Source organism: Bacillus rossius, chromosome 5 (genome assembly GCF_032445375.1).
Source record: "Bacillus rossius redtenbacheri isolate Brsri chromosome 5, Brsri_v3, whole genome shotgun sequence".
NCBI lineage: Eukaryota > Metazoa > Arthropoda > Insecta > Phasmatodea > Bacillidae > Bacillus > Bacillus rossius.
Window position 1 is genome coordinate 2,402,303 of NC_086333.1, and position 21,993 is coordinate 2,424,295.

General features: G+C 38.8%; 1 protein-coding gene across 5 annotated transcripts in view; it reads right to left on the minus strand.

Moving 5' to 3' along the window:
• LOC134531551 (nuclear factor related to kappa-B-binding protein) overlaps positions 1-21,993 on the minus strand; it is a 239,079-nt gene that overhangs the window by 123,509 nt on the left and 93,577 nt on the right. For all 5 annotated transcript variants that reach the window (XM_063367243.1, XM_063367245.1, XM_063367247.1 and 2 more), the window contains exons 8-9: positions 20,811-20,990; positions 16,599-16,828 (exon numbers count right to left, since the gene is read on the minus strand). In XM_063367243.1, coding sequence (XP_063223313.1) covers positions 16,599-16,828; positions 20,811-20,990 — 410 coding nt within the window. The remainder of the gene's footprint in view (positions 1-16,598; positions 16,829-20,810; positions 20,991-21,993) is intronic.

The window sequence follows — 21,993 nt, forward strand, 5'->3', positions numbered from 1 at the left end:
TTTGGAATGACCTGCCATACATCAAGATTTGCGACACATCTAACATGCATTGTTTTATCGCCTAATCATCGCACATTTTATAATAAAATCAAATTTCAAAAGTAAGGGTGCAATTTTTATACAAATAAAGCATTTTTTAAGATAAAGTTATTCATAGAAACTAAACCTTATCATAGAAAGTATGTTTATATAAAAAGTAGAGTACACAAAAGCATGCCAAACAATTTAAATTAATAATTCATGCAACAAAAACATTTTTTGTTCAACTTAAAATAGAAAAACAAAATCAGGATTCCAAACATAAGCTGAAACCAACGCATAACTATCGTCGTAGAGCATGCCAAACAATTAAAATTAATCAGTCATACAACAAAAACCTTCCTTCAAATTTAAATAGAAAACAAAATCTGTGACCCAAACGCGAGCCACTTGAAACTGTGACGTGAACTAACGCGTAACTATCATCGTAGTACACACTTAACACGAAAGAGTGCGGGCTATCAAATGTAGTTAACTCGGCACTCAAAAGAGAATATGAATATAAGACTACGTGTGCACGCTCTATACAGGAAGCACCATAACCAATCCTGAATGATGCCCACTAGCGCCGGCTACATTTTTATAAGCGGTACACCGCGGTGACGCAGTCGGACAGATAAAGGTTATAACATTTAAAAAGTCTTTAAAAGAAAATTTACCGGGTTCCCACACACTTCTTCCAACATATTTCCCTGTCTTCCCTTATGGGAAGCTAATGTTTTCCCTGTCTAACAAAAATGACTTAGGTATATCATAAACTATCATAAACTATTATATAACTATTACATATCTCGACAACCATTTTGAATAATCATACATAGCAAGTTCAATGAACAAAAACCCTCTAAATATATTCACAAACTTAAGCCTAGGCAATATAACAAATTGGTGTTAGTCGACTAAATATGAAAATAATTTATTAGATTGTAACTATTGCTCTTAATATGATACAGGTATGTACTCACATGGATTATTATCCAGTAACAGCACTGTGTATTCTACCGAGAATTCACACCTACACTCAAAATTATACAGTTTTAACTTGAAATCTGAAGGGGAAAAAATGTATGTACAAACATTAAATCATAGATTTCATGCTTTTAACTTTTTTATTTTTGCTTCATGTTCTACTTTTTCTTTTTCTAAATTAGATTTTTTTATTTGCAGTTGTTTAAGCTCTTATGACTTACGTTTCTTTTCTTCTTTAGTAACCTTCTCTACGCCTAATTTCTTGTCTTTTTCCCTTTTTTGCTCCAGGGCACTCCTATATTTAGAACAAAATCCTCTGGCATAACTAACCATTGTTTGGTCAACATGCACAGCTTCTTCCCCACCAGCATCACATATACTATCATATACTCTTCTCAAGGCGATCAGTGACTCTTCATGTAGATGTTCGACAAGCATGTCTTTATTTACAGAAAATCCTGACTCTACAAAGGCATTGCCATGGGAGAGTATTAACAAAATCTTAACGACAGTCCATATATCTCTAAACGCATCTTTGCCACTTAAAAGTTCGGAATAAAATGTATCCAAGCTGTGTTTCTCTATATTAAATGATTTAAGTTTATCTTGCTCTACCTCACAAATAAATTTAGTGAACTGCAGACTAGCTCATTCTGATTGGAGTGCAGTGGTATGCTTAGCAGACATAAGCATTTGAAGACAAGTATCCATGTCTGACCTGCATTCTTCTTGTTTACTAATCAGTTTCCTTGGGTACAAACAAAATGCCGATTTTAACATTTTATACTTGATAGGACATCGCTCCACAATTTTTTTTTACAGTAAAAACCATGAACGTTTTGCATTGTAGCCGGAATTTTTGTTTCTGTAGTTCATTAACACGAGAAACATTCAATTCGTGCTTTGCAGCCAAACCAATATTCAAATTTGACAATTTGATTCCATTATTTACATCTTCTAAATCAACGTGTGTCAGCTTGTGTGCAGTGGTAGCACATCTTAAAAAGTCTGATTTAATAAATTGCCCCATCAATATCCTCAACAAATCTTCTACGGCTTCATGTAAAAATGGTACCATTGGTTTACAAGTCTGAAATTTTTTTAAAAATGGCTCCAATGTGTATGCTATTGTCAATAAGATGATCCGGCTCTTCTCCTCTCTCGCACCGAGCCCTCTTGGGTGAGAGCCAGGTATCCTGTAGAGACGGTCGGGCTGGTCTTGCGGCAGGATTCGCAGTTGGCTGGTGTAGGCGAATAGCTAGTGGGGTGAGGGATGGGACTAAACTATTCAATGACAAATGCCGGTATTTTGCTAGGAAAATTTAATTGACCTGAATGTCTAAACAGTTCAATTGGTCGCCTGCGTCGGCTTTCACTACATACACAGAATTTATACACGGTACACCCTATCGTCAAGAAAGGGGGGGGGGGGGGGGGAAAACAAATTCCCTAGGCCGAGATAGGTCCTCGGATGGCCTGAATCGCGAAGGAGGGGTGCGAGCTGCAGAAAACGGATAGCCAGTCGTTCCGCCGCTCCCCCTATGATCGTCCTATGGTCAGTGGGCGGAATCCAGCCTCACTGGCCGTCGGGCCGATCAACTGGCTTTCAGATGGATGACCTCGCCTTTATATAGGGAGAAATGCGTGGGAACGAAGAAAAGGAAGGGAGGGGCGAACTAACTCCTCTTTGGAAGGGATGAGATGCGTGCGCATAACTCTCGCCGAAATTTCCCTGCCCTGGTGGTGGAAGTATAAACTAGATATAAATAATTAAAAAGAAAAGATGAATGTGGCATAAATAATTATATGTACATACATATATATTCAATCTTAGGTATTAAAAAGTATTTAAACTTGCTTTCACAACTTAATTAGTTAAATTTACACTTTTATAAAATATAAATACAGTTGGTAGTTCACCGGTCACAAGATGGCGTCCCAATGTACATGTTCAGCTGTGGCGAAAGAAAAATATCCATTTGTATACATAACTCATTCATATTTACTATTATATCCTGAAATAAGTAAATATGGGTGGTTATAGCGACGTGAAAAATAAAGGGCGAACATGGTTGGTTAATGAATTATTCTATTGTTCGTCGCTTTGTTTATTACCTACGACGTCGCACAGATTCCTCGCCACATATTACGTGAGTAGGCCTATTGCCGAAATACCTTTTTCCCTGAATTGCTTCTGAGCTTATTAAAACTCGTTTTGGGTTTAATTATAACGTAAAGTAACGTGATATTTATTATAGAGAGGGCGGGCAAGCGTCAATTTCCCCCCTAGTGGCGAGCGTTACTTTACGGGAGAAGAAGCTAGGACATCTTGGAGGAACACTTTACACATAGATAACTGTCAGTCTCTGTAGTGTACGAGTCTCTGGGTTATCACTTCGGATATGGCTTCTTCAGCTTTCTGGAAGTCCTGATTGGGGACAGCTGCCGGTGGTCTCCTGGGAACGCCTATTGGGACAGCTGCCGGTGGTCTCCTGGGAACGCCTATTGGGACAGCTGCCGGTGGTCTCCTAGGAACGCCTATTGGGACTGCTGCCGGTGGTTGTAGGATTCGGCCATTGGTAAGGCCGTCGGTTTGGTGGCCGCCAAACCGTCTCTCGGTACCGTCCTGGTAGGTCCTTGGGGTCTCCTTTGCAGCTCCGCCACGGCATCTGGCGACGCTGTGGAGGCTGGTAGAGATCTGGTAGGGTCCTTCCCACTTTGGTGCGAATCCGGCGCAGAAGTGGTTAGGTTTATTGCTGAGTGGATGGGTCTTGGCTAGTACCATTTGTCCTTCAGCAATCTGGTGGTTGGGCGGATTCTTCGGTGTAGGATACTTGCGGGCTAGGTACCCTAGTTGAGCCTTTCGTGCGCATCTTCTCTGGTGGCAGCTTGTAGACAGATCTCTTCGGCTGAAGGGCGGTATGTGGGGTTGGAACTCCACTTCATTCTCCAGGTCGCTGGATCTGTCGTCTCAAGTTTAATTCGCTGGTGCTGGTTCCGATTGCTTCATTGTGCCTACGCCGCAGTGTGAAGAGGATTTCTCCCAGGGGCCTATTCCACGAAGGTACAAGTTACAAATTACAGGCAAAATTATATACAAGTTGTAGAAAAGTGGTAGGTATTGGGTTCCACAAAAGTACAAGTAAAGACTTGTAAATCCCAGTGAATTGTAACAAGTTACAGGTGTTTTTCTACAATTGTACAAGCTCTTCGCAAAGAAAAAGTACAAGGTTTAACTTAAACTTGTAGAATAGTTAATACAAGTCTACCTACCTCTTGAGGTAGGTTAAAGTGTGTTGTTATCAGAAACAAACATGTGGGATACTTCATCAGATGAAGAAAATGAGAATGTGCATCCACTTATTAGACGAAGGACATTCAGAATACACACGAATCACAGTTTTGAAAGCATGTTTGAATTTAATGAGAGATTTAGAATGAGTGCTGCCAAACTTCAATTATTACTTAATGATATAGGACATAGACTTCATCGCCGCACTAATAGGAGTAAATCATTACCAGCAAAATTGGAGTTATGTGTTGCTCTACACTGGTTGGGAACTGGTGGACAATATCATTCTGTTGCAGATATGCATGGCATAGGTAAGGCTAGTGTGTGTCGTTCTGTTCATAATGTGGTAACTGCTGTAAATGCAATAAAATTCCCCCAAGTGGTTGACTGGCCTGAAGATACGGTGCAAGTGTCTGCAGCATTTTATGCTATTGCTGGTATGCCTAATGTTGTTGGATGTGTTGATGGTACACTTATAAAAATAGAGTCACCTAAAGCTAATGAAGTGCAGTACGTGGACAGACATGGAAATCATTCTTTGAACTGCATGGTAGTTTGTGGTCCAGACTGCTCATTCTATTATGTAAGTGCTAGGTGGCCAGGAAGTGTACATGATGCCAGAGTGCTTAGAAACAGCACACTAAATCAGCGCATGGAAGAAGATTGGAGACCAGTACCTGGTGCCATAATTTTGGCAGACTCGGGTTATCCATTGAAAGAATGGTTGATTCCACCAGTCATGAATGCTCCTCAAGATCCTGCAGTGGTAAGATTTAACAGGGCACACAAATCCACACGTCAGTTAGTTGAAAACTCACTGGGAATTCTCAAAGAGAAATTTCCATGTCTGAAGCACTCACGCGTAAAGCCATTATTTGCAGCTCAAGTATTTAAGTGCTGCACTGCACTATGTAACATTGCTCGAAGTGAGGATGGTGTGCAGCCCTTGATAGAAGCAGATGAGAGCAAGACGATGTCGACGTGGATCACAATGAAGTTAATATACACCCTGCAGCCCAACAACGGCTGGCACAGTTGATTCACAATTTTAGGTAGATACAAATTATTATGAAAGAATTGAAAAACTCTTATGTAGGACTATATTTTCAATTTCATTTATAGTTCTTTTTTTTTAATAGCATATGTTAATGGATTGCTGAGATTTCAATAACACTTTTACAAATATAGCTTCCATTCAAATGCATTGTTGAAATAAATTACTTCGAAAAAGTCATAAAATATAAATTATCTGAAAAACCATTCAAGAGTTGTGATCAGTGACTATTCATTGTTCTTGGATAGAACCATCTAATGTCACATAAATAGTGTCACCATCGATAGGCAAGTCCTTTGTGAAATTAGAACCAGGAATTCCCAGCTCTTTCTCGAGTTTTAAAATTTTTAGACTTTTCAAATAGCTTTCTTTTTCTAGTAGTTGAACCTGTAATTTCAATTTCTTAAGCCGTAAATTATTTTCTTCTCCCATATCATTTCCTCTTTTTGGTTTGGGCTGGTTAACTTGTTTGCAACTCGTAGAAGGCAGTGTTTTGCTATTGCTGAAATGTGTCATCAAAGTGTCTGCACTACTTGTAGGGTTTATACTTTCTAACACAGGTTCGTCCTGCCATGTTTCAGGGCATTCTAAACCAACAACTGATGGCGTTTCTCGGCCAATAATATCCAATACTGCATTGTCTACATCAGTTAATTTGCTTTCAACCCCACCTCCACTTCCTGTCTGTTTTTTGTTGTCAATTTTCTTCTGCAACAGAAAAGCATATTATTAATTAGCCTCTATTAACATACTTAAGAATTGTTGAATTTGATATATAGGTGCCTTCAAAGATGTTTCAATTTCTTTTACAGTTGTACATGTGATTCGTAACCAATGCTGTTCCCTAAGTGAGGTTAGGTAGTTCATTTACAAATGTAGGCTACATATACCACAAAATATTGACAAGACTGTACCAAAATAAATTAAAAATTGTTATATAAATATACTTACTGTTGCGTTTTTTTTAAGTTCTGCCAAAATGTGTCTCTGGTGTAGGTGAAGTCCTTGCCTGCAGGGATCAGTCCCAACCCACAAGCCTTTCCATGAATTGCTAACCATGCCTTCATTTTTTCTTGTTTGGTGCATTTGTCAGAAAATGCAGAAAACAGTATGTCCTTTTCTTTAATCTCATTTAGAATACACAGTTTACTTAGAGTCTTTCCAGACATCACGTTTTAAACAATTTCCTTTTTTAAAACAAATACATACAAGTTTGGTTATGTCAACAACAACAGAGTAAATGCAGCCAACTTGTACACTTGTACTTTGTACTTGTACTTGTACTTTTTTTCCTACAATTGTAACAATTCTCTGTGGAACGCCTGTAACTTGTAACTTGTCTTAAGTAGGATTTGTACTTGTACAATTGTAGCTTGTACACTTGTACCTTCGTGGAATAGGCCCCAGGTAGCGATCCCAGTGGCGATGATTGCCCGCGGTACGCAACCTGAGCCCTTTCTTCAATTCCTGATTACAGCGCTCTGTAGGGTTTGCCTGGGGATGGTAAACTGGAGTGGCCCAGGTTTCTAGTTCCCATTTGGCGCAAGTGTCGTCCCATAGTTTGCTAGTGAATTGCACCCCATTGTCTGTAAGTATGCTTTTGGGGTATCCCCATCCAGGGAACACTTCATATTTTTTTTTTTTTAAAAAGATAGAAAATGAATCAGCTTTAGCGAGGGGAAAGGCTTCGATCCATCGTGAGAAAAGGTCTGTGACGACGAGTACAGGGCCAAGAGCACAATTTTTCCTCAAAATAGTTGATTTAGTGACCACAAATGAAAAAAAAGTGACTTATTTAGTGACTTTCACTCGTACTCACAGACATTTATATTACAACACAAAAACAAAATTAGTACATGTTATTTCAAAGTATGTACCAATTATGAATATACTGGCCGTAAATTTTAAAAATAATTACAAATAGCAAAATAAAACCAAATTTACTTTGGCAAAAAATACGATGTACCCAAATATTGAACATTTGAAACATTTACGACAAATAAGTGATGTACAAGGCTGTATTAAGTTCATGGAGAAATACAATTTTGTTAAGTTTTACACTTTCACTTTGTTTACACAGTATAATATTTACATTAGGGCTGCGAAAGGTCATCACTTAACAGGCCACTCCAGTGTTTCAGGGGCACTACGCAACCTGCGTTAACCTCATAAGATTCAATGCTATTTTCATTTTGCTTATAACTTATTAACTAATATAGATTTCGAAATGATGCTTGCTTGATATGTAAGACAACGATGCTCTTATCAAAGACCCATTCTTCAAAAACGTGCATAAATTATGGTTCAAACCTAGACAATACACTTATGCATATTAGTAAAGATTAGAATAAAACCATAATTTATGCACGTTTTTGAAGAAAGGGGCTTTGATAAGAGCATCGTTGTCTTATATATAAAGCAAGCATCATTTCGAAATCTATATTAGTTAATAAGTTATAAGCAAAATGAAAATAGCATTGAATCTTATGAGGTTAACGCGGGTTGCGTAGTGCCCCTGAAACACTGGAGTGGCCTCTTAAATTAAATATTTGTAAGGAGCTTGTTTGTTTTCTTGTAGAGTTCATTTTGTAAACTAGACAAACTAGACACTCTTTTTGAAAGCAGTTGTTCTTCATTTTTGACTAACTGTGCTCCTTCGTACATCGCCTGTGCCAGGCTTACTTCCTGAACATCAACAGGAGTCTTAGACAAAGCTTTTTTTTAGCCTATTATTGGCCTCTTCGTGCATTTTTTCCCAAGTATCTTTTTTCAGTTTATGAAATTTGTTGGCTTCATCCAGTTTTTTCTTCAATTCTTCAACATTAAGCTTCATTCTTTTCACTTATTTTCTGGATTTTTCTTCTTCTGCTTCTCTTATCTTCCTCTCATCTTCAACCTTTATCCTCTCAGTCTTCTTTTCTTTTCTTCTCCTCAAGGTAAAGCTTGTAGCTCTTATGGGCATTAACAGCAGAATTAATAAGTTGCTTGGTGATGGGAACATTCACAGGATTATTTCCATACACTCTAAGACCATCAATGGTGTTTAACCTGGCATTGAGAGTTCTTTCACTCATTGATGCTCGATCTTCAGTCAGAATTTTTGAAGAAAGGGAAAACCCCCTTTCAACATCAGCACTGCCATGAGACATGCTTAGACTCATTTTCACAACTTTCTGCACAGTAGGATACTTTTCAGCACCGACAGCATTCTTCAACTGAAAGATACTTCTCCAAAAATGGTCGATTCTCTGCACAGGACTGAAGTTTGTCATTTCTCTTTCACTTTTCAACAATCTCCATTCGTCTAAAAGGAGGTCAACATTAATCTCTCCTGGTAAAACTCTTGCTATTTCTGCTATGGACTGCAAACTCTTTGGCTTTAAAACCTGCTCAGGCTGGAAACAGCTGAAGTGTTTCAACATTTTGTGGAACTTACCAACCAAATAATTTCCAGCTGTTGCATAGTGTTTCTGTTCACTGAATTTAAACTCCAATCTGTCTCTTTCATTTACACTACCAAGTGCTTCCTCCACACTGAATGTCAGTGGCATTTTGGAGATTTTCTTTATCAAACACATTGTTTAAAATATCTTTCCCACTAGCAAGTTCTCCCTTGCACACACGACCCATCAACTTGCTTACCAGTGTGTCCAATTCAGTATGCAGTGCATGTATTAAGGGTTCTTCTTTTTGGAAAATTGTGCAGAAGGTGCTAAAGATTTCTGAGCTAGATATAACAAACAGAATTTCAGCTCTCATTGTGCTTTTCTTTAAAAAGCTACAAATTTTCTTGCACTGTGCTGAATTAAATGATGCATTTGTTTTTTGCAAGGGAAGAAACTTGGTAAAGTAGTCTAGCAAAGCTGGCCACTGTTCAAGGAGACGACTTGCTGCTTCTCTGAGTGTAACCCATCTGGTTTGAGAGTGTTTAATGAATGAATGCTCTGGAACCTTAACTTTTTTCTGAGACTTCACATATTCTTCTTTTCGTGATGGCCAACCATGAAAGAAATAATACACAGATATTACCAACTCAGAAACATCTGTTCCAAAAACTTCTAATCCTTTCAAGAACGCATTATGAACATGATGAAGATTGCACGTTCCTACATCAAGGAGACTTTTTCCTCTTGCTGCAATAACTTCTTCATTTAGCAATGTGAAAACCTTCTGATTCACTTTAGGACCATCACTGCCAACAGTCACCACATTCTTAAGACTCAATGATCCTTTATTAAGCACTGAAAGAATTGATGTGGCTAAAACATCAGCAGAAGCCTTTCCTATAAAAATAGTCTCTAGATGATGAATTACTACTTCATTACGAATGTCAGACCAATATCTAATATTTATCTGCAGTTCCTTCTTACCTTTGCTGTTGGTAGTTTCATCATATTAAATAGAAAAATAAGTTTTCTTTGCCTCTTTTAGCATGCCATCTTTGAAGTACGGGCCAAGTGCTTCGGTAACTAAATATGAGAATTTTTTCGAGGAAAGTGAGAAACCTTGTGGCACTAATGCTGGAAACATAGCAGAGAATACCTCACCAATATCTTGACACGATTGGGCAGACAAATTTTTAGCCACTACTGTCATCGCCCAAATTATTTCTGCTTTAGTGGCAGCTTCTATGGGGTTACAAAATCGTAGAATGTTATTTTGACAAACTGTGGAACACTCCAATGAAGAGACTTGTGCTGGCTCCACTTGTGATGAATTACATTCGTTTAGTGGTGCATGACTGCGAGATGATGGCAAACCTAAGGGCGTTAAAGCTTGTGATGGGTCCCCGGTGTTTTCCTCTGACTTACAGTCTTTAACTCCAGTAGTAACACATAGTCGTTCACAAACAGAACTATTTTTCCTATCAAAAACAAGACGACACTGTGAGGCATTTAGTTTTAATTTTACGTTGTTAATATGCTTCATTTCCTGTGTAGTGTTGTGTGACAGACTGAAACCCTTTGCCAACATTAACAGAAACACAGCATACAATACAATAAAGTTCATCATCTTTAATCCCCTTTTGTGCCCATTTGGAAATCTTGTGCCCTATAGTATCAGTTTTTTCCAACCACTCTGCTCGAAAATGACACTTCCCCATTTTCAAGCCATTTGTACCATGTAAAATTAATTAAAACCAAAAAAACCAAAACAAACACCAAAACGATTTTGCCATTAAATATTTTAGTAAGTTTTGTTAATGTGGTCGTTGCAAACGGAAAATTTACAATAAACAATAGTGAAAATGCAAGAATGCCACAAACACCTAGAAAAGTTACCGGAACACGTACCTCAATTCTGTTTCACACCGAACATAACCACGACACTGTAACGAAGTTACAGCATATTATGCACTAATATGTTATATGTCACCGTGATCCCGCACGTTTTCATCTAAATGTAGTTCCTAACAAGTGGTTTTGCGCTCGCCTATAAACACGAACACTTTCGTAGTACACGAATTTGATCGCAAAAATACGCTTCACTATCGTTTATTGTGTTGTTATTTACAACCGAAAACTCGAAAGCCGAAGCAGAGACAAGTGACATATGCTATCGATTATAGAAGCGATACGATCACAATACGATAATCGAATCGCTGTTACACTGGCGACTGGCAGCGCCGCTGCACAGCAAAGTGACGCTGGCATGCAGAACGGTAATATGGTTGGCGTTTTTAATGCACAGTACTTACCGATTATTACGGCATTTCTGGTAGTACCAAAAACTAAGTTTACATGTTGTAAAACTGAGCGAGAAAAGGTAGTCGATGTAAAAGTGAAGAAAATAGTGACTTTTAATTTTAAAAAAACGGACCTTAGTGACTTTGCAAAAAAAAAAGTAACTTTTAGTAACTTTTAGTGACTCGCTCCGAGCCCTGCGAATAGGAAGCACTTACCCGTCGTGCTTCTGGGGTAAGGTCCCATCAGGTCTAGAGCTAATTGGTTCCATACTGCAGCAGGATTGTCTCTGCTGGCATGCGGGGCATCGATACTCCAGTCCGGCGTGATCTCGGGGCTCGTCTGGCCATCCCAGGCAAGAGTGATGGAACAGGAGTCCACAGTGAGCACAGCTGATCTGGTGGATTCCGGTGCCAGGGCAGTCTTCTACAGCGCAGAATCGATGGGCTGCGTCCGCCGTCGTTGGGTATGTACAGGTAGGTGAATTATTGGGCGCCAGGAGAGGAGGCTGTTCCCCTCCGATGTCTGGGTCCACTTCTCGGGAATCCCTGGTGGTAGGAAGGTCAGGAGCACTTGCCTGCTTGCTGCTGTTCCCGGTGTGGGCCATGGTGTGCCTGCTGTGGCTTAAGTCTTCTATGAGCTGCAAGTGGTGGCAGGGGTCCATTCCAGTGGATATTGGCTAGTCCGTCTGGTAGAGCTTGCAATGGGTCTTCACGGGTATTGTAGAACAATCAACGGGCCCCGCGTTGGGCGCCAGAAAAATTGATCCGTCTCTTCTTTTCTCTCGCACCGAGCCCTCTTGGGTGAGAGCCAGGTATCCTGTAGAGACGGTCGGGCTGGTCTTGCGGCAGGATTCGCAGTTGGCTGGTGTAGGCGAATAGCTAGTGGGGTGAGGGATGGGACTAAACTATCCAATGACAAATGCCGGTATTTTGCTAGGAAAATTTAATTGACCTGAATGTCTAAACAGTTCAATTGGTCGCCTGCGTCGGCTTTCACAACATACACAGAATTTATACACGGTACACCCTATCGTCAAGAAAGGGGGGGGGGGGGAACAAAATCCCTAGGCCGAGATAGGTCCTCGGATGGCCTGGTTCGCGAAGGAGGGGTGCGAGCTGCAGAAAACGGATAGCCAGTCGTTCCGCCGCTCCCCCTATGATCGTCCTATGGTCAGTGGGCGGAATCCAGCCTCACTGGCCGTCGGGCCGATCAACTGGCTTTCAGATGGATGACCTCGCCTTTATATAGGGAGAAATGCGTGGGAACGAAGAAAAGGAAGGGAGGGGCGAACTAACTCCTCTTTGGAAGGGATGAGATGCGTGCGCATAACTCTCGCCGAAATTTCCCTGCCCTGGATATAAATAATTAAAAAGAAAAGATAAATGTGGCATAAATAATTATATGTACATACATATATATTCAATCTTAGGTATTAAAAAGTATTTAAACTTGCTTTCACAACTTAATTAGTTAAATTTATACTTTTATAAAATATAAATACAGTTGGTAGTTCGCCGGTCACAAGATGGAGTCCCAATGTACATGTTCAGCTGTGGCGAAAGAAAAATATCCATTTGTATACATAACTCGTTCATATTTACTATTATATCCTGAAATAAGTAAATATGGGTGGTTATAGCGACGTGAAAAATAAAGGCGAAGATGGTTGGTTGTTTTAATGAATTATTCTATTGTTCGTCGCTTTGTTTATAACCTACGAGGTCGCACAGATTCCTCGCCGCATATTATGTGAGTAGGCCTATTGCCGAAATACCCTTTTCCCTGAATTGCTTATGAGTTTATTAAAACTCGTTTTGGGTTTAATTATAACGTAAAGTAACGTGATATTTATTATAGAGAGTGCGGGCAAGCATCAAAGAAGTGAAGCTTAGCAAGAAGAAGTGGGTCCAGTAAGCATTCCTTAACTTTCTGAACAGAAAATGTTGCAGGTAACTCAGAAGACTTAAAAAAAAGTCTTGATGTGCGGAAACATTTTGATAACTGTCTCGCAAACTGGTACATTCTTTAACCAGCAGCAATTATAGAATTTGCGAGGAAGTAAACTACAGCCAGTAGTTCGTGTGAAATCAGATCGACGTGCAGGCGAATCCATAAAAACATTGTATAAGGACTTCAAAAATAACATTACATCCCAACCTGCTTTGCGACAGCCTGATTGGAAGGCACCATGAATAACATGGAGGCCACAAGAACCTAAATCCAACATCTCTGGATCCTCTTCACAGCACTTCGTTTCATCTTTCAACTTTTTAGGAATGACCAATTCACATTGGGCCCATCCATAGATACTTGTATAATCTTAGATAACTAAATATTTTCAAGACCTTCTTTAAATCCTAAAACAAGATCAGCAGCAGTAGAGTGACCCAAAAATGAGGAGTTCCAGTATCTAGTAATAACCTTGTTTCGATTTACATCCCATAAGCGCACTGCAATGTCCATCTGTTGCTTCTTTGCAATGCAATTGGAAGGATTCATCGAAACATACCACGATCTGTGTAGCAAATCGCACTTTGTCACAGTTTGTGATGAAAATATGGTGCCAAACCATAACAAATCAAATATGCAGTTTTGGTAGCACTCAACTGAAATTCTTTGGCAACTGGACTATCAGGAAACATTTTTGCGAAAAGGGTGTTTATACCTTTTTGACTATTGAAGCTATAACCTTTCGCTACAACATGCAATGCCCAAAGAATTTCTGCACTTTTTACGCCAGTGTCTGAATGAAAACCCAGTTTACTAATCTGTCCAACCTTACTTGTACCAGGGGAAGGGGTATCGGTCACATTTGGAGATGTGGGACATAGGCCTAGGCCTAATTGTGTCCCGCTGGTACATGTAGTATTTACGCACGTCGACAGTCTGTTGTACTATTTCTGGCTGGGGTAGGAATGTCGTAATGCTCGCTGACCTCACATGTTCCGTAAGCAACTGCTTGTGGTATTTTCCTTCTTCGTGACTTTTGATGGCTTGCCTTCCCATTGCACTCAGCGAAAAAATTTTCCGGCACTGTTCTCTTTTCCATCAACACGACGTAACCACGACTGCCAATTTGGAAAAAGTTTGGCGTCTAACCAAGAGGGGTTAAACTTAGACATCTTTAAAAACAATACAATTAACACATAACACACCACACAATGTTTTTGCTTACATTGATGACACGTAATAGTAAAAATAGTGGAGAAACGTACTCGTCATGTATCAGCCCAAAGTCTATTATCGCTATTGGTATAATTGTAGGGAGACATGAAACTTGGCTAAACAGCCAAGCCAATAGCTGTTTATATTGGTTGTATTCGTAGGGAGGAGTAGAGAACGGAGGAACAGCCGCACCAATAGCTGTTTGTTACCCAAATAAGAGCGCTACAAAAAAAAAGTCATTCGATTTTCACGAGAGGTAAGGGGAGCTTTGTTTAACTTTTCGCCATTTGACGGACTTAATGCTTTAAGCAACTCAAAAATATAAAACATCGCCCAGAAAGCTTTTGTTAAGGCTGAGGAATATCACTAATGATGCCTAAAGAAACGTAAATATCAATGAAGAGAGAAAAAAAATCAAAGATAATTTTAACCAGAAATTTCCCTGTTTTTTCCCTGTCCCAGTTGAACATGCCCATTTCCCTGAGTTTTCCAGGTTTTCCCGGTTTTCCCTGTCTGTGGGAACCCTGATTTCAACGTCAGACAACTTCGTATTTCCGTTAATTAAAAAAGTAAGTGGTAATGTCTGAATAAATATTAGATTTCTACTTTAAAATACATCTTTTATAGGGAAAAAATTCCTACACAATGCGCTCGGATTCTAATAGCAGGAGCAAAAACATCATGCGATGTTTACTCGACAGGTTTTTTTATCCAAATTTTGATGCCCTAAAATATCGGTGTGATGATTATGCGCGTGCGACGATTAAGCGATAGAACAGGGTATATACTTAAATAACTATGTCATGAGTAAACATCATTTGTTTAGTTAAAATATGTTGACAGTGAGTGAAAAGCATAATGAAATGCGATGCTAAGCTGTGTGTGGTGCCTGTAGGGGGGCCACCCGGCTGGCGCCGGTATGTGACGTGGCAGTCCAGCTCTACACGCCATGCAGCAGTGTTCAAGATTCTTCCTCCCTCTACTGCTACATTTTATTTATGATAAGCGCTGTAAAAGGCGTGCTTGTTTATTATTGAAGAAACAGACATAAAAATTGACAAGGAAATAGACTGCTGTCATTTCTCTCTTGGAGAAGATGGAAGGGAAACATGGATAAAAAAAATAGCATATTTTTTCTTTGTATTTTATGTTAGATAGTGCTAGGGTGAAAAGGGTGAGGGGAGAGGAAGGGCAATAAAGGATGAAGAGGGGAAAGATGTAAGACATCAGTCCCATTTCTTACGTGGCAATAAGCTGAGACACAGACCATAAAGAGTTCACTTGTATTCTACTGGAGACAGTTTTATGGCGCGACTCAATTTCGAGGAATTTTGCCCAAAATTAAGAGTGCGACCAATACAAAGGTGACTCTTCTGCAGTAAATACGGTATTCTTATGATGAAAATGTTTACTCTTGCATTTCCCCAATGTTTATCATTTGAATATATATATATATATATATATATATATATATATATATATATATATATATATATATATATATATATATATATATATATATATATATATATAGTGAGTGTGAGAGTGAGTGTGAGTGAGAGAGAGAGAGAGAGAGAGAGAGAGAAAATCACGCACGGACTTATTGAAGTTTTTGGTTGCAAAATGTGCTGTAATTGGTTGCTTTGTGAAAGCTGTGTTGTGATTGGGCAGTGGTCATGTGACTCCCTCCTCCATGTGTAATTTGAAGCAGTCGCATCATCTCGCCAGTTTTCTGCTCGATGTCATCTGAAAAGTCACACAGAGCAATGACTCAAGCCAATATTAAATAATGTACTTCATAGCTGTGGTCTGTGCTGCGCCACTTCTCCAACCTGGTTTTGGACATTTAAGCTAGAACTTCAGTGAGCACAGTCGTCAACAATCAGCCCACGATGGGGCTACAGTGGCTACAGCCACCATCCTAAGGAAACCTTTGTCCTTGGCTTGTCCCGTCGACACCAAGTGACTTCAGGACTTATTTACAAGATGAAAGGTGTGTGAGAGTATTAAGAACGTTTTGGCATGACCAAAATTGAAAAAACATTCAAATTTTCAAGCGGGGAAATTTTGTTTGTGTTGTTAATGAGAACTGCGTAGACCTGTTGCAAACATCATTATATTGGTGGACTGTGTTTTGTTTTTATGCAAGATCTAAAAAAAAAAATATTAATATATTAAATCATTTTCTTAAGTAAAAACTGAACAGCTATTTTGTAACTAACAACCACGAAAGAAGGGGGAAAAAAAAGAAAAGAAAAAAGAAGTCAATTGAAATGGGAAATTCTATTTCATAAAAGTATACAAAATATAAAAGTATTATGAAGTCAAAAGCAACCACTGAAAATCAATGACTGTTGGAAATGGCTCTGGAGAAATACTGGAGTTGGGCTACCTGGGTAGTCTCCAGAGAGAAAGCTGATGGCAGAGGGCAGCATCAGCAACCAGGAGTCGGCGGCGATGCAGTACCAGTCGTTGAGAGGTGATATCGGACTCTCCTGCCACGCCTTCAGGCGGTCCTCTAACGTCGACAGGTTCATCCTGTGGTTTGGGGTGGAGCAGATGACATCGCGAATCAGAGAGAAGAAACATGCATGGGTTTCTTGCATCAGCTCCGGTGTTGGCCTGCAACAAAACATTGAAATGCTAACAATGAATTATTCAAAAAATAAAAATGAAACTTAAATACTCACTAATGCAGGGATTTCACCAAGAATGGTTATAAAATCCTGTATTAGACCATAAAAAAATCCTGTAAAATCTTGTAAGAAGAAAATTTTTTGTAAACAGGTTTTTCATTCGTGCCAAATTTGTTTTTGCAGCTAAGACACATGAGAAAACAAAGTATTATAAGCATATTTCTTCAAAAATCAGCTTTACTTTCATTCCAGTTGCATAAACCTACTTAAAAATAATAATAATGAATGTAGATAAAAAAAACTCATAAGTTTACATGTAGAGAGTTAAGTACCAGTATGAGGTTCTCACACAAATCACTTTAAAAATATACACACAGACACAAATAAAATTCACCCACATGAGCTCTGCATCTACAATTTTGTTGTCTGGTTTGCTGATGAAAGATGTGAGAGAAGCACTTTGTTCAGCAGCCCTCTGATTTCTCTGGTGTATCTGTGTGCTTTCGTGACGTCTAAGATCTTTCAGACCACCCTTTTGAATTTTAAAGTCCGACCGACACAATGCACACACTGCAGTAAAGCCAGTTTTACCAGGTTTCAGCCACTTTAATTCTATTTCCCATTCACGTTTATATCGTTTTTTATACAGCGTTCGATCTGGAGATGCCTTGCATTTTCTTTCTATTTCTTTCAATTACAATCTCCACAAAGATGCAAGCCAAATTTTTTGTACGTAACAATTACTTTAAAAATAACAAACTGTAAACACTCCGTCAATCCATCATAGAAATCGTGATTGCATAGTATAACACAGACTGCAAAAATGCCGTCACAAATATCACTTCGCACAAATATTACTGGGCGTGTTCCGTTACATGCATGAACGAACCATCGCGCAGAAGAGAGAAACAGAACACGGTGTCTAAAACAACTGTCATAGATATTACGATGCACGGTATACTTTCATCCGTGAAATAAAAAAAAATTCTTCCAGACATAAAAGGTAGAACGTGAATTGTTATCATCTTAGAAAAACTGAAACAACGTAGCATGATGACATGTTATCTATGAAGTGGAGCGGGAGCAGTAAGTAAATATTTATGTTTGTGCGTTCGTCAATTAAAATATCAGTGATTCAAAGTGCTTATCCGTTGATCCGCCATAACTCCAAAATATCCGTGAAAACTGATAAAATCCGTAAAAACTGCAACCCTGCACTAATGTTTATCTCACTAAAATAGTCTCATTTTGACTGACACATTATGCACATATACAATATACTCATTAGTAGAGCTGGGCGATTCCACAGATTTCATTTCGATTCGATTCCGATTCAAATTACTGTAAAAATTTGAAATTTCGATTTCGATTCGATTCTTTAATTCTAGAGCAAATGCATAAGGTAAACAAGTGTAAAAAAATTTCTAACAATGTAGGCAAACATTCTTCGAATCATTACTTCGTGAAGTCCACATTTCTGTGGTTAAAGCTATGGAATTTACTCCGCCGTCAATGTCTGTTGCCAGTTTTGTTTTTATTCTTTCAAGATGATGTTCATAAAGATCTGGAATTACACGCCTTGCAAATGTTCTACGGTCAGGCATGCTATATTTTGGTTCAACCAGTGACATGAGGTCTCTAAAACCTGTATCTTGGACCATGCTGAATGGTTAAAGATCTGTTGCCAACATTTTGCCTATTGCACTGGTAATGGAAACTGCTCTGGGATGATCGTTTGGATATTTTTCTAACCTAGAAAATGCAGTTTGCTGGACAATTTTCTGTTTGGGTACAGATGAAGATGGAAGTACCACAGATTTAATTTGAGATTGCAATTTTAAAAATTTGGAATATACGTCAGTGTGTTTTGCGAGATGTTTAGCCATGCTAGTTGTGCTCCCATGAACTTGTTTAAGTTTGTTGCCACATGTTTTGCATTTTTAATGCGTTTCTGACACTTTTTCGTAAAATTTACAAACCGCACTTCGACCTTTAAATGCACCTTTCACGTTTTCACTCATTTCTAAAATCAGCACAAAGATTGTTTTCACACTAGAAACTCAACACGGTATTGGACGTGAGGACGTGACAAAATAAAATAAACATGATGATCATTTCTCATTTCCACAGTACTAACGCTCTTGCATTTTCCATTAATGTCGTCGGCATCTGTGATACTGCAGTGAAGGCATATATGTTAAGACAAAGAAAAAGAACACAACTACCACATGTGTAGCTATCAAACTTCCTCACTTAAAAAAACGTATAAAAGCGGAACCCAGAACCAAAACAAAGTGGTTATCACAGATTTAGTGCAACAACTGCACAGCTTCAATGGAAGAATCAGAATTTTTTATGTCCAAGCCGTGGTACTGAAGTTTGCCACCATTAGCGCTCAAGTTGCACACAATTCGGCAGCCATTTTGGGGAAGTGTTGCGTGCACGTCGGTATCATATCTATGAAGCTAAGGTAGTGTTTATTTATCGCTTTCGGTGATTGAGGTTATATTCACAGCCCAGAAATGAAACTTATTGGACAATTGGTTCGTGGACTTTCCAATTGCATAATTAATGTGTTTCTCGGCCGTTGTAATAAAGATTTTTTTTCCCATTTTGAACAAAATGAGTGTTGTTATTTAGAGGATTGGAGGTAAATATTGCTTATGAATCATGAGTGTTTGGCAGAACCAAAGTTCGTAGATATGAAGAACGTCGCTAAATGGAATATTCGTTGAGGATTTACGTACATACAAAGTTTATGTGCAATTTAACGGAATTTGTGGAAATTGTCACCATGCAAATGACCTAGACAAAGTTCGAATTTTTCGAATCTTAATTTTAAAGAAGAAACGATTTCGATTATTTACGGAATCGAATCGAAATCGTCATTTTCGATTAATCGCCCAGCCCTACTCATTAGTAAAGCAGAGCTGCCAATCTCAAATCACACCCATCAGTAATGACAATTATATGAGAAACCTACGCGTAAATCATGTACGATAAATTTTTCCTGGGGAATTATGATACACACAAGATAAAACAAGGACAATCATATGGAAAAAAATGAAAAATATAGGCCTATGTATATGAATACAATGCAAATTAATGAATCGAAAAAAACAAAAAAACAACCACATATTTGAACAACACAATTATCTGAATATGTAAGCAATGTAAATAATTTTACTAGAAATTTTGAATCTTCAATTCAAAGTATTCCAAGTTAAACTTTTGAACAACTAACTGTCTTTTTATTTGCTTCTTTTATCCTATTTGGATAACAACAGTCTTGTGGTTGCTTGGCTTTCCTCAACTGTTGTCCTGAAAATTTCTTGTTAAAACAAAATTCTCCACTTGATATACAGTCAAACCTCTCTGAAACGACCCCTCACGGTTCCCAGGAATAGGGTCGTAATAGAGGGGGGTCGTAATAGATGTTTCCCGAAATTTTCAGTCCCAATGTCACGAACCCCGGATTTAATGAAGCAGTGATTTTACGAATACATTCACGGGAACCGTCAAAAAATTGAACATTTTGACCAAAATGTGAAAATCAGAAAAAAAAAAAAATAAAAAATAAAAAAAAATTCAAATCTGTTAATTTTAACACACAGCGTATTTATGTGTAGTAGGCTTTAATACTTCCAATTATGTTCACGTAAGAATAATAAATAATAATGGGACATTTCCTTTAAAAATATGGCAGCTGTAGGTTCTGCAATGCGAGTGGGCGCACACGAATCTCGTAAAATTGGGCTATTATGAATGGGTTACTAAAGCGGTGAGGGAGGGGTCAAAATATGTCACTTTTCACACCAAGTTCAAGTTCAGTCATCTCTGGCAAGGAATCTTGTAAACAATAACTCTGCGTTCGTTACTTTCGTTTGTTCAGATGTAGCGAAGAAGGATGATAAAGATTCATTGCTCGTGACGGTAGTTGTTCAGTTGCATTCGGGCGGCTCACGTACTTGACGTCCGGCTCGTCCTCCAGGTCCACGGGCAGGTTCATCATGTCGATGCCGTCGAGGTCGGAGAGCGTGGCCTGCCGCGTGGTGCCGGCCGGCGGGAGTGGCACCCCTGCTGGGTCGTCCTCCGGGTCGGGGGGCTCCAGCCCCGCTGCCGGGCCGCCCTTCCCGCTGCGAGGGGACCTGCCCACCACCACGCACACATACCGCTACTGGAGACGCTCATCACACACCTGTATCATCCCAGACTACCTCTACTTTCATTACAAGCACAGTATGTTGAAACATTTGCCCGAGGACATGGACAATTATATAACAGTTGTCAAAAGCCTAAAGAAAATTAACCTCATAGATGCATTTCACTGGTCGGGCGAATCCACACAGTAGAAAAAGAAATATCCTGAAAAAATGATACCAAATGGCCAAATGGAAACCAATATAATTTTCTTATTAATTCTGTGTTATCTACTTATCTGAAGTTACTGTGGTCTACAATAACTTGGTTGATCAAACCTCAAATTTTCATTCCCCTCAAAACGACATCTTGATTCCCGATCAACATCCTAGTTTTGAATGCCTTGCATTCCTTCAAGTAAATGTGACTTTCCCTGAATTAAACTTTTAATTTTGCCTGTTGTTTATAGTGGTACCTTGCTGATACAAGAGGTCTAAAGTTAGAAATGTTTTGAAAGACACCATCAGTTTGAAAGTAGAAATCAATGTCATATATATATATATATATATATATATATATATATATATATATATATATAAAATTTACGAGTGCTTTCCTGATACCAAATTTGTCAATACTAGTGATTAGCACGGCCCACTTTTTAAATAAGCTAGCAGCAGTCAAAAATAAAATCAGTTCAGAAACTAAAACATAAAAGCAAGTGTATACGTATAAATAAGAATGCAGCTATATACAGTCAAGGTTAGTAGAGAGAGGTTGTCTCGATCCCATAAGAACAATGTAGACAGCCCGACACTCCGCTCTGACGTCATCTGCAGCCCCGCCGTTCCCAGCCGTAATACTACACCTGCTGACTGACGGCGCTCTCTTATCAGCTCGGCTCGTTTCACATGTCTGATACGCAATACTTATAGTATTTCATTTATGCTTTGTTGATTACTGTTAATTATAATCGTTTTGATATGCTTTTCAAATGACAACATGCTGTGA